This window comes from Ranitomeya variabilis, chromosome 8, assembly GCF_051348905.1.
Source record: "Ranitomeya variabilis isolate aRanVar5 chromosome 8, aRanVar5.hap1, whole genome shotgun sequence".
Classification (NCBI taxonomy): Eukaryota; Metazoa; Chordata; class Amphibia; order Anura; family Dendrobatidae; genus Ranitomeya; species Ranitomeya variabilis.
The window spans coordinates 189191248-189206553 of record NC_135239.1 but is presented as its reverse complement, the minus strand read 5'-3'; the positions used below and the strand labels follow the sequence as shown (position 1 = coordinate 189206553).

Sequence of the window (15306 nt, the reverse complement as noted above, 5' to 3'; positions counted from 1 at the left end):
CCATAAATCCCATCCACTCTACTGGAAATGTAAGGCTACTTTCACACTAGCGACGTGACGACTCAACGACGCTAGCGTTGAAAGCGCCGCACAACGGGGGCAGCGGATGCAGTTTTTCAACGCATCCGCTGCCCCATTGTGAGGTGCGGGGAGGTGGGGGCGGAGCTCTGGCCACGCATGCGCGGTCGGAAATGGCGGACCGTCTGCACAAGAAAACGTTACATGTAGCGTTTTTTTTGTGCCGGCGGTCCGCCAAAACACGACGCATCCGTCGCGCGACGGATGCGACGTGTGGCAATCTGTCGCTAATGCAAGTCAATGGAGAAACAACGCATCCTGCAAGCACTTTTGCAGGATGCGGTTTTTGTACAAAACGACGCATTGCGACGGAGGCCAAACGACGCTAGTGTGAAAGTAGCCTAAGATGCTGAGTTTTTGACTCCATGAAAATACAGAGCATTAAAAACTATCTATCTATCTGTTATCTATCTATTATTTATCTATCTATTATCTATCTGTTATCTATCTATTATATATCTATCTATCTATCTATCTATTATCTATCTATCTATTATCTATCTATTATTTATCTATTATCTATCATCTATTATCTATCTATCTGTTACCTATCTATCATCTATTATCTATTTATCTATTATCTATCTATCTATCTATCTAATATCTATCATCTATCTATCTATTTATCTATTATCTATTTTCTCTGAGTGTCCCTCATGCCGGTGTCGGTGAGTCTGGGCGGTAGTCCCGGGTGTCAGGACCGGGCAGGAGGAGGGCGCAGGCGGGGTTTGGTGCTCGCACTGTGGGCAGAGTTACAGGACAGCTCGGTTCGTACGGCGGCGACGCTTCATCTCCCGAGTGCACCGGAGTTTTATAAGAGCAGCCGGGGCTGAGGTGCCGGTAGAGACCGGCAGTGACCGGCGGAGCCCGGAGTCTCCCGCAGCCGGCGCCGCTCTCATGCATCAAGGAGGAAACCTGAGCAGTGCGGCGGAGAGGTGAGAGCAGCATGTACTGCAGCCCGCGGGGACTACAGCGCCCAGCCACCGCGCTGCTCACTGATGGGGGCTGTGGTCGCCATACGTGACCCATATGCACTTATGTACCCCTTGTGTCTGGTGTGGAGACACTGACGTGATATTGGCATATATTTATAGCTATGTATATATAGAGAGATATAATTAGTCATAATTAATGCAAAGTATACACCAAGGTGAGGCGCCATATATTACATGCACAGGACAGACGGTATCCTGGTGTGCGGGCGGCGGATTCTCTGTCATGTGATGGTTTTAAAAAATTGCGCACAATCTGACAGTGACCCCAGACTGAGAAACAGAGCAAAAGTTTTAGTCAGGAGTCAGAGCAATCGCAGGACTGCAAGCTGGTGTCGCTGCGGTGCCTGTAGCCCCCTGTGGTGCCATAGCAAGTGATGCCTGGATCCCTGCGTTTTCCAGAGCCCTCCGGTGCCCGTAGCCCTGCGATGCCCATAGCCTTACGATACCTATAGCCCTTCGATGCCTGTAGCCCTGTGATGCCTGTAGCCCTGTGATACCTGTAGCCCTGCGGTGCCTGTGGCCCTCTGGTGCCCATAGCCTTACGATACCTGTAGCCCTGCGATGCCTGTAGCCCTGCGATGCCTGTAGCCCTGTGATACCTGTAGCCCTGCGGTGCCTGTGGCCCTCTGGTGCCCATAGCCTTACGATACCTGTAGCCCTGCGATGCCCGTAGCCCTGTGATGCCCATAGCCCTGCGATGCCTGTAGCCCTGCGATGCCTGTAGCCCTGTGATACCTGTAGCCCTGCGGTGCCTGTGGCCCTCTGGTGCCCATAGCCTTACGATACCTGTAGCCCTGCGATGCCCGTAGCCCTGCGATGCCCGTAGCCCTGTGATGCCCATAGCCCTGCGGTGCCCATAGCCCTGCGGTGCCCGTTGCCCTGCGATGCTCGTAGCGTTGTGATGCCTGTAGCCCTGCGATACCTGTAGCCCTGCGATACCTGTAGCCCTGCGGTGCCCATAGCCCTGTGATGCCCGTAGCCTTACAATACCTGTAGCCCTGCGATGCCTGTAGCCCTGCGATGCCTGTAGCCTCTGGTGCCTGTAGCCCTGTAGTTTCTATAGCCCTGCTGGATCCGTAACACTGTGATGCCCGTAGCCCTGTGATGCCCGTAGCCCTGCGATGCCCGTAGCCCTGTGATGCCCGTAGCCCTGTGATGCCCGTAGCCCTGCAATGCCCGTAGCCCTGCGATGCCCGTAGCCCTGCGATGCCCGTAGCCCTGTGGTTTCTATAGCCCTGTGGGATCCGTAACCCTGCGATGCTCGTAGCCCTGTGATGGTGCCTTTCTCCATACACCGCAATTCTGAATGTAGGAAAAAATGTAGGAAAATCTGCAGCAATGTCATGAAGATTTTGGTTCAGATTTGGCTAAAAAATAAAAATTTGTGGGGAATGAAGCTGCCCCTTGCCAACCTTACTGGAAGAACCAAGAAAAGAAGAGAAAACCGCCCAGATTTCCAGAAAACTTGTCACATTTTCTGTGTGCCATAGAAATTATCCTCCTGCAAATAAGCGCTACCTTAACTGGGGGTACAAAAAGCCACATCTTCTGCTAAAATATCACGTTTGTGTAAAAAATGTAGATGTACATAAAATCCCTCCAAGGGGAACTGGAGAACATTTGTGCAAAACGATTTCAATATTTTTATAAAGTTGCAGTTGACGAATTAGCTGAGAACATCTGTAAATTCCAAATCACATCCACAACGGTGAATATAAAATAACAAAAACAAACAAACAGGCAAACACAAATAGAATAGAGTTTAAAAAAGGCGCAAATGAAAAATAGCAAAAAAAAAACAAAATCCAAAACAAAAACAGAACAGACACAATACAATAATGAATCGTCCCTAAATTATCACAGCTGATTCTTTCTCTGAGGTGAAACATTTCCCTGGTTTCAAACATGTTTTACCTCACAGAAAGCAGCAGCTGGGATCCTATGCTGTAATGTCTGTATACTCTCTTTCTTCCCCCCCTGCCCAGGAGCTGTGGTATGATCAGATCATGTTTCTGTACGGTCAGACACGGCCATTACACAGTTACACAGCACATTGCACAGGAACATTATTTTAATCACGTCCAATTGTGGAAATTATTATTATTCCAAGATCTATTGATTAAAATGAACTTTGTTCATGGGGGAAAGATCCTCTTAAATGGAATTTGCTCTTTATATAGGCAAAAAAGAAAATCACAAAACTTGCTGTTTTCACACTGGTTTAAGGCCATATCAGGGCCGGCATCAGCACCCATGAAAGTGCCAGGAGCCTGGGAAGGAGGGGGGGGGGCCATTCGCTGTCGGGGACACCGCTATGAGGGCCAAGTGCCAGAGCCCGCAAGTGAGCCCCGTCGCTTGCTCAGGGCCCAGGTACTTGCAATACTTACCTCTCCCCATTCCTCCTCTGCAGCGACTTCCGCATCTTCTGACTCTGTGACGTTTCAGGTCAGAGGGCGCAATGACGTGGCTAGTATGCGCCCATTATATATGGAGTAATATATGGGGCCCATCATATATTGGATCATTATATGGGGCCCATCATATATAGAGCAATATAGTGGGCCCATCGTATACTGTATGGAGCATTATATGTGGCCCATCATATACTGTATGGAGCATTATATGGGGTCCATTATGTATGGAGCAATATATGGGGTTCATTACACTGTGTGGAGCATTATATAGGGTCCATTATTCTGTATAGAGCACTATGTGATGCCCATAATAGTGTATGGAGGACTATACTGTCTGGTTTCTGAGATATTGTAGAATTTACAATAGATATCACTCATGTAATGTGAGAAGTGAAATCTTTGGCATTGTACTATACCTACATTTCCCTGTCGTATCTGTGCATCATGAATCGTGGTATATGTAAAAGGGGCCCACTGAGACTCTTTGGCCTGGGGCCCATGAAAACCTGGAGCCGGCCCTGGGCCTTATACTAGACACATACTTCTTGTTCTGTACAGAACACTTTTCAGCATTCTGATTATCATCACAGACTGGATTGCAATGGTAGGTGACTGCTGTATAAAGACTAGATAACACAAGATCCATCATTCACAGTAGACATCACAGCTCACCTTCTCCTGCTGTACAATGACTGATAACATTTCTATATACAGTAAATAACAGGATCCACCATTCACAATAGGTAATGTCACAGCTCACCTCCTCCTCCTGTACAATGACTGATAACACCTCTATATACAGTAAATAACACAATTTACAATAGGTGATGTCACAGCTCATCTACTCCTCTTCCTGTACAATGATTGATAACACCTCTATATACAGTAAGTAACACAATTTACAATAGGTGATGTCACAGCTCATCTACTCCTCTTCCTGTACAATGATTGATAACACCTCTCTATATAGTAGATATTACAGGATTCAGAATAAGTGATGTCACAGCTCACCTCCTCCTCCTCCTGTACAATGACTGATAACACCTCTATATACAGTAGATAACACAGGATCCACCATTCACAATAGGTGATGTCACAGCTCACCTCCTCCCCCTCCTGTACAATAACTGATAACACCTCTACATACAAGAGATAACACAGGATCCACCATTCGCAATAGGTGATGTCACAGCTCACCTCCTCCTGTACAATGACTGATAACACCTCTATATACAGTAGATAACACAGGATCCACCATTCACAATAGGTGATGTCACAGCTCACCTCCTCCCCCTCCTGTACAATGACTGATAAAACCTCTATGTGCAAGAGATAACACAGGATCCACCATTCACAATAGGTGATGTCACAGCTCACCTCCTCCTCCTCCTGTACAATGACTAATAACACCTCTATATACAGTAGATAACACAGGATCCACCATTCACAATAGGTGATGTCACAGCTCACCTCCTCCTCCTGTACAATGACTGATAACACCTCTATATACAGTAGATAACACAAGATCCACCATTCACAATAGGTGATATCACAGCTCACCTCCTCCTCCTGTACAATGACTGATAAAACCTCTATATACAGTAGATAACACAGGATCCACCATTCACAATAGATGATGCCACAGCTCACCTCCTCCTCCTGTACAATGACTGATAACACCTCTATATACAGTAGATAACACAGGATTCACCATTCACAATAGGTGATGTCACAGCTCACCTCCTCCTCCTCCTGTACAATGACTAATAACACCTCTATATACAGTAGATAACACAGGATCCACCATTCACGATAGCTGATGTCACAGCTCACCTCAGAGTGCAGTCTGATTTTTTTCTTTGACCCATAGACTTACTTGCATTACTGATTTTTACTCTGATCAATATGGGATATATCTCTGATTTTTTTCCCCGTGGATTACTGGATTCGAGCATGTGCACAGCCCCATAGAATATCATAGGTACAAGTGCCGTCTGTAAAAAACATGGATAGCACTTGTCCGAGATAATCGGTTGTGTGCACGAGCCCTACCAAAAAGGAGGACTCCTCCAGCTGATATGCACCGTCTACTTTCTTCTCGTTTGCGCTCACATGATGCCTCCTCTTCCGTTTGCAGTAAGGGGGTCACATATTTATTCTGCTATACTGTAAATGTCAGTGGCTTGCACTCAAACAAGCAACACTGTCATTCAAATCAGCTCTCACCTCTGCCAAACAGGCCTACTTCACAACCCTGCAGTAGCGTAGCTACTGGGGGGGCAGAGGGGGCCGTCGCCCCGGGCCCTGTCACATGAAGGGGCCCACCGGGAGCCAGGGCCACTTCTGTGAGGAGGCAGAACACCGCATAGGAGCAGAGCAGTATAATGTCTGCTCCCGTCTGACGGAGACTCTGCAGGGCAGGCTATTAGCACAGTGGCGGCTGCAGTCTCCCCCCTGCAGTGAATGGTTTCGCCCGTCTGACCTGATCATGAAGCTTTTCCCTGGCTGCAGTTTTCCTCACTCTGTGCACGCTGGGATTGGCTCAGGCACGCTGGGTCCTAGTGCCCACACCCTGCATTACACTACACTTCCTGGTCCTGCCGCCCTGCACTGCAAACTTTATCAGTAAGTGCTGGGGATGGGACTTATTAGGTTTATTAAATTCAGGTTTGTCACTGTGAGACTGTTGGGGTATCGTGGCTGCGGAAAGTGAGTGAGGGGGGACAGAGTACTGGGGGGGGGGGAATGTGAGACCATTTGGGTGTTGTGAGGGCAGAAGATGGGTGAGGTGGGACAGGGCACTGAGGGGTGGATGTGAGCTGACGGGGGCATTGGGGCTGAAGTGGGGGAGGGGGGACAGGTCACTGGGGGCTGAATATTATAATGTTTAGTTATGATATTATATGTAGTCCATCATGTAATATTTGCTGTCTGGGGAGGCTGGAGATGGGGGGTAGGGGGCTTTTGATACAACCACCTGGGTCTTTTATGAGTATTAGTATAAGGAGCCGCATACAGTAATCAAGAGCTGCCTCACATTTACAGCACCACTCCAGCATTATTTTTTATTTCATTGCTGGAGCGGTGCTGAAAATCCCCGTTCCCTGCCCCCTGTCTGATACTCACCTTCTGGCTTTTTCATTTGTTTTAGTCTCCGCTCGGCTCCGTCTCCTGCAGTTTGTGACCTGTCCGAGGCTCCAGTGTTTCATGGAGCGGCGCAGAGGTCACTAATCAGTGTGAGTCTGTGGGAGCCTCGATCTGGCCTCTTTCTCACTCTCAGGCTATGTGCACACGGTGCGGATTGGCCGCTGCGGATCTGCAGCAGTTTTCCCATCTGGTTTACAGTGCCATGTAAACCTATGGAAAACCAAATCTGCAGTGCCCATGGTGCGGAAAATACCACAAGGAAACGCTGTGTTGTATTTTCTGCAGCATGTCCATTCTTTTGCGGATTCCACAGCATTTTACATCTGCTCCTGTGTAGGAATCCGCAGGTTGTAAAATGCAGGTGAAATCTGCACAAAAAACACAGGAAATCCGCGGTAAATCCGCACACAAATCCGCAACAAGTGCACATAGCCTCATAGTCTTACATTGAGCGCTTGTGACATAGCTTCTCACTTCTGGCCAGTCAGAAGCTGCGCTCACAAGATTGAGCAGCGGCACTGCAGCAGTGCCACAAAATAGTGAATACGCCGGAGGATGAGTAAATGACCGGGGCATCCAAATCATTACAGGGAGCTGTGAGTCCATCATACTGTGTATAAGGGAGCTGCGGGCCCATCATACTGTGTATATGGGAGCTGCGGGCCCATCATACTGTGTATAAGGGAGCTGCGGGCCCATCATACTGTGTATAAGGGAGCTGCGGGTCCATCATACTGTGTATAAGGGAGCTGCGGGCCCATCATACTGTGTATAAGGGAGATGCGGGCCCATCATACTGTGTATATGGGAGCTGCGGGCCCATCATACTGTGTATAAGGGAGCTGCGGGTCCATCATACTGTGTATAAGGGAGCTGCGGGTCCATCATACTGTGTATAAGGGAGCTGCGGGCCCATCATACTGTGTATAAGGGAGCTGCGGGCCCATCATACTGTGTATACGGGAGCTGCGGGCCCATCATACTATATATAAGGAAGCTGTGAGTCCATCATACTGTTTGTACAGGAGCTACAGGCCCATCAGACAGTGTATAAGGGAGCTGCGGGTCCATCATACTGCGTATAGGGGAGCTGCGGGTCCATCATCCTGTGTATAAGGGAGCTGCGGGCCCATCATACTGTGTATACGGGAGCTGCGGGCCCATCATACTGTGTATAAGGGAGCTGCGGGCCCATCATACTGTGTATAAGGGAGCTGCGGGTCCATCATACTGTGTATACGGTGTATACGGGAGCTGCAGGCCCATCATACTGTGTATAAGGGAGCTGCGGGCCCATCATACTGTGTATAAGGGAGCTGCGGGCCCATCATACTGTGTATAAGGGAGCTGCGGGCCAATCATACTGTGTATAGGGGAGCTGTGGGCCCATCATGCTGTGTATAGGGGAGCTGATAGTCCATCATACTGTTTGTACGGGAGCTGCATGCCCATCATACTGTGTATAAGGGATCTGTGGGCCCATCATACTGTGTATACGGGAGCTGCGGGCCCATCATACTGTGTATAAGGGAGCTGCGGGCCCATCATACTGTGTATACAGGAGCTGCGGGCCCATCATACTGTGTATAAGGGAGCTGCGGGCCCATCATACTGTGTATACGGGAGCTGCAGGCCAATCATACTGTGTATACGGGAGCTGCGGGCCCATCACACTGTGTATAAGGGAGCTGTGGGCCCATCATACTGTGTATATGGGAGCTGTGGGCCCATCATGCTGTGTATAGGGGAGCCATAGTCCATCATACTGTTTGTACGGGAGCTGCATGCCCATCATACTGTGTATAAGGGATCTGCGGGCCCATCACACTGTGTATAAAGGAGCTGTGGGCCCATCATACTGTGTATAAGGGAGCTGCGGGCCCATCACACTGTGTATAAGGAAGCTGTGGGCCCATCACACTGTGTATAGGGGAGCTGTGGGCCCATCACACTGTGTATAGGGGAGCTGATAGTCCATCATACTGTTTGTACGGGAGCTGCATGCCCATTATACTGTGTATAAGGGATCTGCGGGCCCATCACACTGTGTATAAGGGAGCTGTGGGCCCATCATACTGTGTATAGGGGAGCTGATAGTCTATCATACTGTTTGTACGGGAGCTGCATGCCCATCATACTGTGTATAAGGGATCTGCGGGCCCATCATACTGTGTATAAGGGAGCTGTGGGCCAATCATACTGTGTATAAGGGATCTGTGGGCCCATTACACTGTGTATAGGGGAGCTCTGGAGGGCATTATACTTTCTATAGTGGAGTTCTGTCAGCATTATACTGTGTATAGGGGAGCATTGGGCTCATACTATCTATAGGGGAGAAGTGGGAACATCATACTGTGTAAAGGGGAGCAGTGGGAACATCATACTGTGTATAGGGGATCTGTGGGGGCCTTAGACTGTGTATAGGGAAGTTTTAGGGTATGTGCACATGCTGCGGATTCCGCAGCGGTTTTCAACCTGCACCAATAGGAAAGTGCAGTTGAAAACCCGCAGAGGAATCCGTAGAAGAAACCGCGAGAAAATCCGCAGTGAAAACCGCAGTGGTTTTGCACTGCGGATTTTCCAAATCCGCTGCGGAAAAATCCGCAGCAGAATCCGCAACGTGTGCACATACCCTAAAGCTCACCACACTGTGTATAATGGAGCAGTACATGGGGGAACTTAGGGGACATTATTAAATGTTAAGTGGGCATCTAAGCATTATTGTTATAGGGGCACTCAGAGTATTGTGACCATCAAAGTTGCATATGGTCACAATATGGCAGTAAAGTCAATGTTCGTTTTTGTATATAGATTTATTTTCAATAACAGCGCGGTCATATTCTGAGGTTCCAATAGATTCACAATTAGAGTGCGCAACCGTAGCTGTAATCAGGGTTAGATGGTTAGGGGCCCACTCAGATGTTTCGCCCCCCCTAAGTTGAAAGCATAGCTACGCCTCTGCAACCCTGGTATCTTCCTTATCCCACAACCCCAAACAGTTGTTCAACACTTTTAACTCCCTCCTTTGCCCACCACAGCCCCCTCCGAGTTCCCTAATCGTTGCCGAGGACTTTGCCACGCACTTCAAAAATAAGATAGACTAAACAAGGCAAATCTTTGTCGTCAAACCACCACATCCCCTTTGTATACCAGACCAATGCCCAAACCCCATAACTTCCCTCTCCAGAATCACTGAAGGGGAGCTTGCTCATCTCTCCAAATAACACCTCACCACTTGTGCACTTGACCCCATCCCATCCCACCTCCTCCCCAACCTCACCACCACACTAATGCCAATCCTAACCCATCTCTTCAACCTATCACTAACGTCTGGTATCTTCCCCACTGCTTTCAAACATGCCACAATCACACCTATCCTCAAAAAGTCATCACTTGACCCAAGCGCTATGTCCAGCTATCGCCCCATATCTTTGCTCCCATTTGCATCCAAACTCCTTGAGCAGCACTTCCATGCTGAATTTTCCTCTCACTTTGCATCTAACTCTCTCTTCGACAACCTACAATCTGGCTTCCGTCCCCACCATTCCACTGAGACTGCCCAGACCAAAATTACTAACGACTTACTTACAGCCAAAGCTAACAGACAATTCTCTATACTCCTCCTTCTAGACCTGTCCTCTGCCTTCGACACAGTTGACCACTGCCTCCTACTACAGATCCTTTCTTCGTTTGGGGTCAAAGACCTCACCTCGCCCTGTCTTGGATCTCCTCATGCCTTACCAACCGCACATTTAGCGTTTCCTACCCCATACTACCTCTTCATCTCGCCCCCTCTCTGTTGGTGTCCCTCAAGGATCTGTCCTTGGGCCCTTACTCTTCTCAATCTATACACTCGGCCTGGGACATCTCATAAGGTCCTATGGTTTCCAGTACCATCTATATGCTGATGACACTCAGATCTACCGCTCTGGCCCAGATGTCACCTCTCTGCTCTCCAGAATCCCAGAATGTCTATCAGCATATCCTCCTTCGTCTCCTCTCGCTTCCTCAAGCTCAATGTGGACAAATCTGAACTAATTATCTTTCCTCCATCTCGCACATCTTCCATACCTGATCTATCTATCAAAATAAATGAAATCACACTTTCCCCTGTCCCCAAAATCCGCTGCCTTGGAGTAACACTGGACTCTGCCCTGTCCTTCAAACCGCACATCCAAGCTCTTGCCACCTCCTGTCCCCTCCAGCTCAAAAATATTTCCAGGATCAGTCCTTTCCTCAACCCTCACTCTACCAAAATGCTTGTAAATGCCCTAATCATCTACCGCCTCAACTACTGCAACATCCTCCTCTGTGGCCTACCTTCTAACACTCTCGCCCCCTCCAGTCTGTCCTTTACTCTGCTGCCCGACTAATTAATCTCTCTCCTCGCTACACTCTTGCTTCACCTCTTTGCAAATCCCTTCACTGGCTCCCATTCCCTCAGCGTATCCAGTTTAAACTACTAACACTGACCTACAAAGCCATCCATAATCTTTCTCCTCCGTATATTTCCAAACTAATCTCTCAATATCTTCCCTCACGTAATCTCCGGTCCTCCCAAGACCTCCTTCTCTCCTCCACGCATATTCGCTCCTCACCCAATCGCCTCCAAGACTTCTCCCGAATATCCCCCATCCTCTGGAATTCTGTGCCCCAACACGTCCGGTTATTCACCACATTCGGATCCTTCAAACGGAACTTGAAAACCAATCTCTTCAAAGAAGCTTACAGCCTGTAATGACCACACGGCCACCTCAACACCATCGGAGCTACTGCAACCCCTGACCTACTGTCTCCTTCCCCATAATCCTGTAGAATGTAAGCCCGCAAGGGCAGGGTCCTCACCCCTCTGTACCAGTCTGTCATTGTTAGTTTGCTTACTGTAAGTGATATCTGTATTTTGATGTAACCCCATCTCATGTACAGCACCATGGAATTAATGGTGCTATATAAATAAATAATAATATTATAATCCACCTAGACTGCTCTGTACTTCTTCACATTCACATTTATGTGGGAACAGACCAGAGAACCTGTTCAATATATTTTATTTTCAAGGGGACGAGACACCTGTCAAATTGTAAAGCAGGTGCCCCAAAGGTGAACTCGGGGGCAAAAGGACACAACCCTGCTTGTTATATCGGTTAGCCATAAAAATGCATGTGCCGCACATTTTCTGCACAGGACAACTGGGCTGTGATGAAGGTGACAGCTGCGGAGTTGGTGCTCCCTATACGGAGAGAAGTCAGCGCCCCCCGGGAATCCTAAATTTTATCTATTTTGTCTTGGTATGGATGGTTTTATCCGTTATTCCTGCCACTATGTCCAATGTATCTCCTAATAGTGTCCTTTTATCCTTTTACCCTCCACCAGGTGGGTATAGTTTTTTTTTGGGGGGGTGCTTGGAATTTTGCAGCAGGCTGTAATATTACGTTAATGAACTACTAGTTAAAAAAGTGTATGTGGTTTCTTTAGTGGTAGTCCATGGGCGATGATGGATGCCCGTGTGCCTATGCGGAGGCAAAGTTGGGAAATCTTTGCACCGTATACTTTTAACATGATGGGGTGTTCATCCAGGGAACTAGTCTGATTGGAGTCGGGAAGGAGTTTTTTTCCGTGTTAGGCTATAGGATGGACTCAATGTACATCTACCTTCAACCTTATAAGCACGAAGCCTCTTCTCAACGTTTCCCTAATATGTACTGAGCCCACTCCATCCATAGCTCCGATCCAGGCTGTTTAACCACGTACACACCACTGTCAGTCTCTGATCGCATACTTAAAAGGAGTTGCAAACTTTTGGGGAAACTTTTCTTTTTCTAGTTAAATGTGTGTATTTTGGGCTAAAAATCATTTTTTTTAATTGGTTTTAATTCAAAATTTTGCTTCATTTTCCTTCTATCATCTTTGTGTTGCACTGTATATTGCTGGCTGTAGGCTGAGTTAACTGAGGATCAGTCAGTGAGCTCATTTTGATGTCCTGGCAGCACAGTTTATAACTCTTTTTTTATCTGTCTGTTTGTGAGCTCCTCTGAGCTGATTTAGGACTACAGACCACATCAAAGCTGTAGTTGCAAGAAAAGAAAGATCACGTAAAAGCCGAAAAGTGAAACATTTTGAATGAAACACAGTTTTTTATGCCAATTTACATGTATTGTATTAAACATAAATATGAATATATATGCTTGAGAAAGGTTCTCACTAAGGAACCAAAATAAGGAACCATGTTGGGCCATTAAATAAGAAGCTTTTTTCACTTGAATAGTGTGCTGCCCCAAATCTCTGGACAATCACAGGGTGCATGTTCTGTAGCTGTCTAACAGCCGTAAAACATGAGGCCGCGGGGACCTGAACATGTCACTTGATCACCCGCGATACTCGGTGCACATCCGACCCCGCCATACTCGGTGTACACCCGACCCCCGCCATACTCGGTGTACACCCGACCCCCGCCATACTCGGTTCATACCTGAGCCCCCGCTATACTCGGTGCACACCCAAGTCCCCGCAATACTCGGTGCATACCCGAGCACCCACCATACTCGGTGCATACCCAAGTCCCCGCCATACTCGGTTCATACCTGAGCCCCCACTATACTCGGTGCACACCCAAGCACCCGCCATACTCGGTGCATACCCAAGTCCCCGCCATACTTGGTGCATACCCGAGCACCCACCATACTCGGAGCATACCCGAGCACCCACCATACTCGGTGCATACCCGAGCCCCCGCCATACTCGGTGCATACTCGGTGCATACCCGAGCACCCACCATACTCGGTGCATACCCAAGTCCCGGCCATACTCGGAGCGTACCCGAGCACCCACCATACTCGGTGCATACCCAAGTGCCCACCATACTCGGAGCATACCCGAGCACCCACCATACTCGGTGCATACCCAAGTCCCTGCCATACTCGGTGCATACCCGAGCCCCCGCCATACTCGGTGCATACTCGGTGCATACCCAAGTCCCGGCCATACTCGGAGCGTACCCGAGCACCCACCATACTCGGTGCATACCCAAGTTCCCACCATACTCGGTGCATACCTGAGCCCCCGCCACACTCGGTTCATACCCGAGACCTCACAATACTCGGTGCATACCCGAGACCCCGCCATACTCTGTTCATACCCGAGCACCCACCATACTCGGTGCATACCCGTGCACCTGCCATACTCAGTGCATATCTGAACACCTGCCATACTCTGTGCATACCCGAGCACCCGCCATACTCTGTGCATACCCGAGCCCCCGCCATACTCTGTGCATACCCGAGCCCCCGCCATACTCTGTGCATACCCGAGCCCCCGCCATACTCTGTGCATACCCGAGCCCCCGCCATACTCTGTGCATACCCGAGCACCCGCCATACTCTGTGCATACCCGAGCCCCCGCCATACTCTGTGCATACCCGAGCCCCCGCCATACTCTGTGCATACCCGAGCCCCCGCCATACTTTGTGCATACCCGAGCCCCCGCCATACTCAGTTCATACCCGAGCCCCCGCCATACTCAGTTCATACCCGAGCCCCCGCCATACTCTGTGCATACCCGAGCCCCCGCCATACTCAGTTCATACCCGAGCCCCCGCCATACTCTGTGCATACCCGAGCCCCCGCCATACTATGTGCATACCCGAGCCCCCGCCATACTCTGTGCACACCCGCTCACCACTGGAAGCTATTGGGACGCTTCGAGGGCATGGGCTGAGGCTGATGTGAGTGCCTGGCATGGCTTCTCTTTCTAGATTTTTAATTACGGTGATCTGACAAAAAGTAGCATTGTAGTTTTATACAGTGACCCGGTGAAGGCTCCCGTGTCCTAACAGATTGACAGTAAGTTCAGTGTCAGTGTAATGTGGTCTGATCAGGTTCCTTCGATTTGCAGGCTCATATCCAGTGCCATGAAAAAGTATTCATACCTCCGTGACATTTTCAGTTTCTTCATGTTACACCTCCAAACTTAAATGTATATTTATGTGATGTATCAAAAACAAAGTAGCAAGTATTTGTGAAGTGTGAAGGAAGTGATATGTTTTTCTAATTATTTTAACAATATAAATCTGAAGATTGTGACATGCATTTGCATTCAGTTCCCTTTAGTCTGATCTCCCTAAATAAAATCCTGAGTGACCAATTGCCTCCAGAAGTCACATTGTTAGTAAATTGAGTCCAGTTCAGTCTTGGACTGGTCCACATGAGAACAGGAGAATCCTCCGGTGGGCCCCTGTGCAAGAGTGGACCACCACCTTCTTATATGAGCAGTACTTGGCACTATATACTTGAATCACTATGTACACACAATGGCAGCATCTTATTCATTTACCAATCTACCAAGATCGTTCTTATATAAATTTGGGATTGAGGATAATGTCACATTTGCATGTAGCTGAAAAGTGGGGCCCTGGAGTTGGTTACTGGTGGGCCCTTGGCAGCCCAGTCTGACACCGAGTGCACCTTGTGTGTAATCTATTCTCTGTATAACTAAAGCTGTCCTATGAAGGCCTCGGAGGTTTGTTTGAGAGCAGTAGAAATCAAAAAGCATCATGAAACCCAAGGAACACACCAGACAGGACAGAGATAAAGTTGTGGAGAGGAGTAAAACAGGGTTAGGTTATAAAAAAATAAGCCAAGCTCTGAACATCTCACGGATCACTGCTCAACCCATC

General features: G+C 48.5%; 1 protein-coding gene across 1 annotated transcript in view; it reads left to right on the top strand.

Moving 5' to 3' along the window:
- Positions 1-831: 831 nt before the first annotated feature.
- The window catches only part of ARHGEF3 (Rho guanine nucleotide exchange factor 3), a 324746-nt gene continuing 310271 nt past the window's right edge, over positions 832-15306 (top strand). The window contains exon 1 of the mRNA XM_077278523.1: positions 832-1013. Within this exon, the coding sequence (XP_077134638.1) occupies positions 976-1013 (38 nt within the window). The 5' untranslated portion in view covers positions 832-975. The remainder of the gene's footprint in view (positions 1014-15306) is intronic.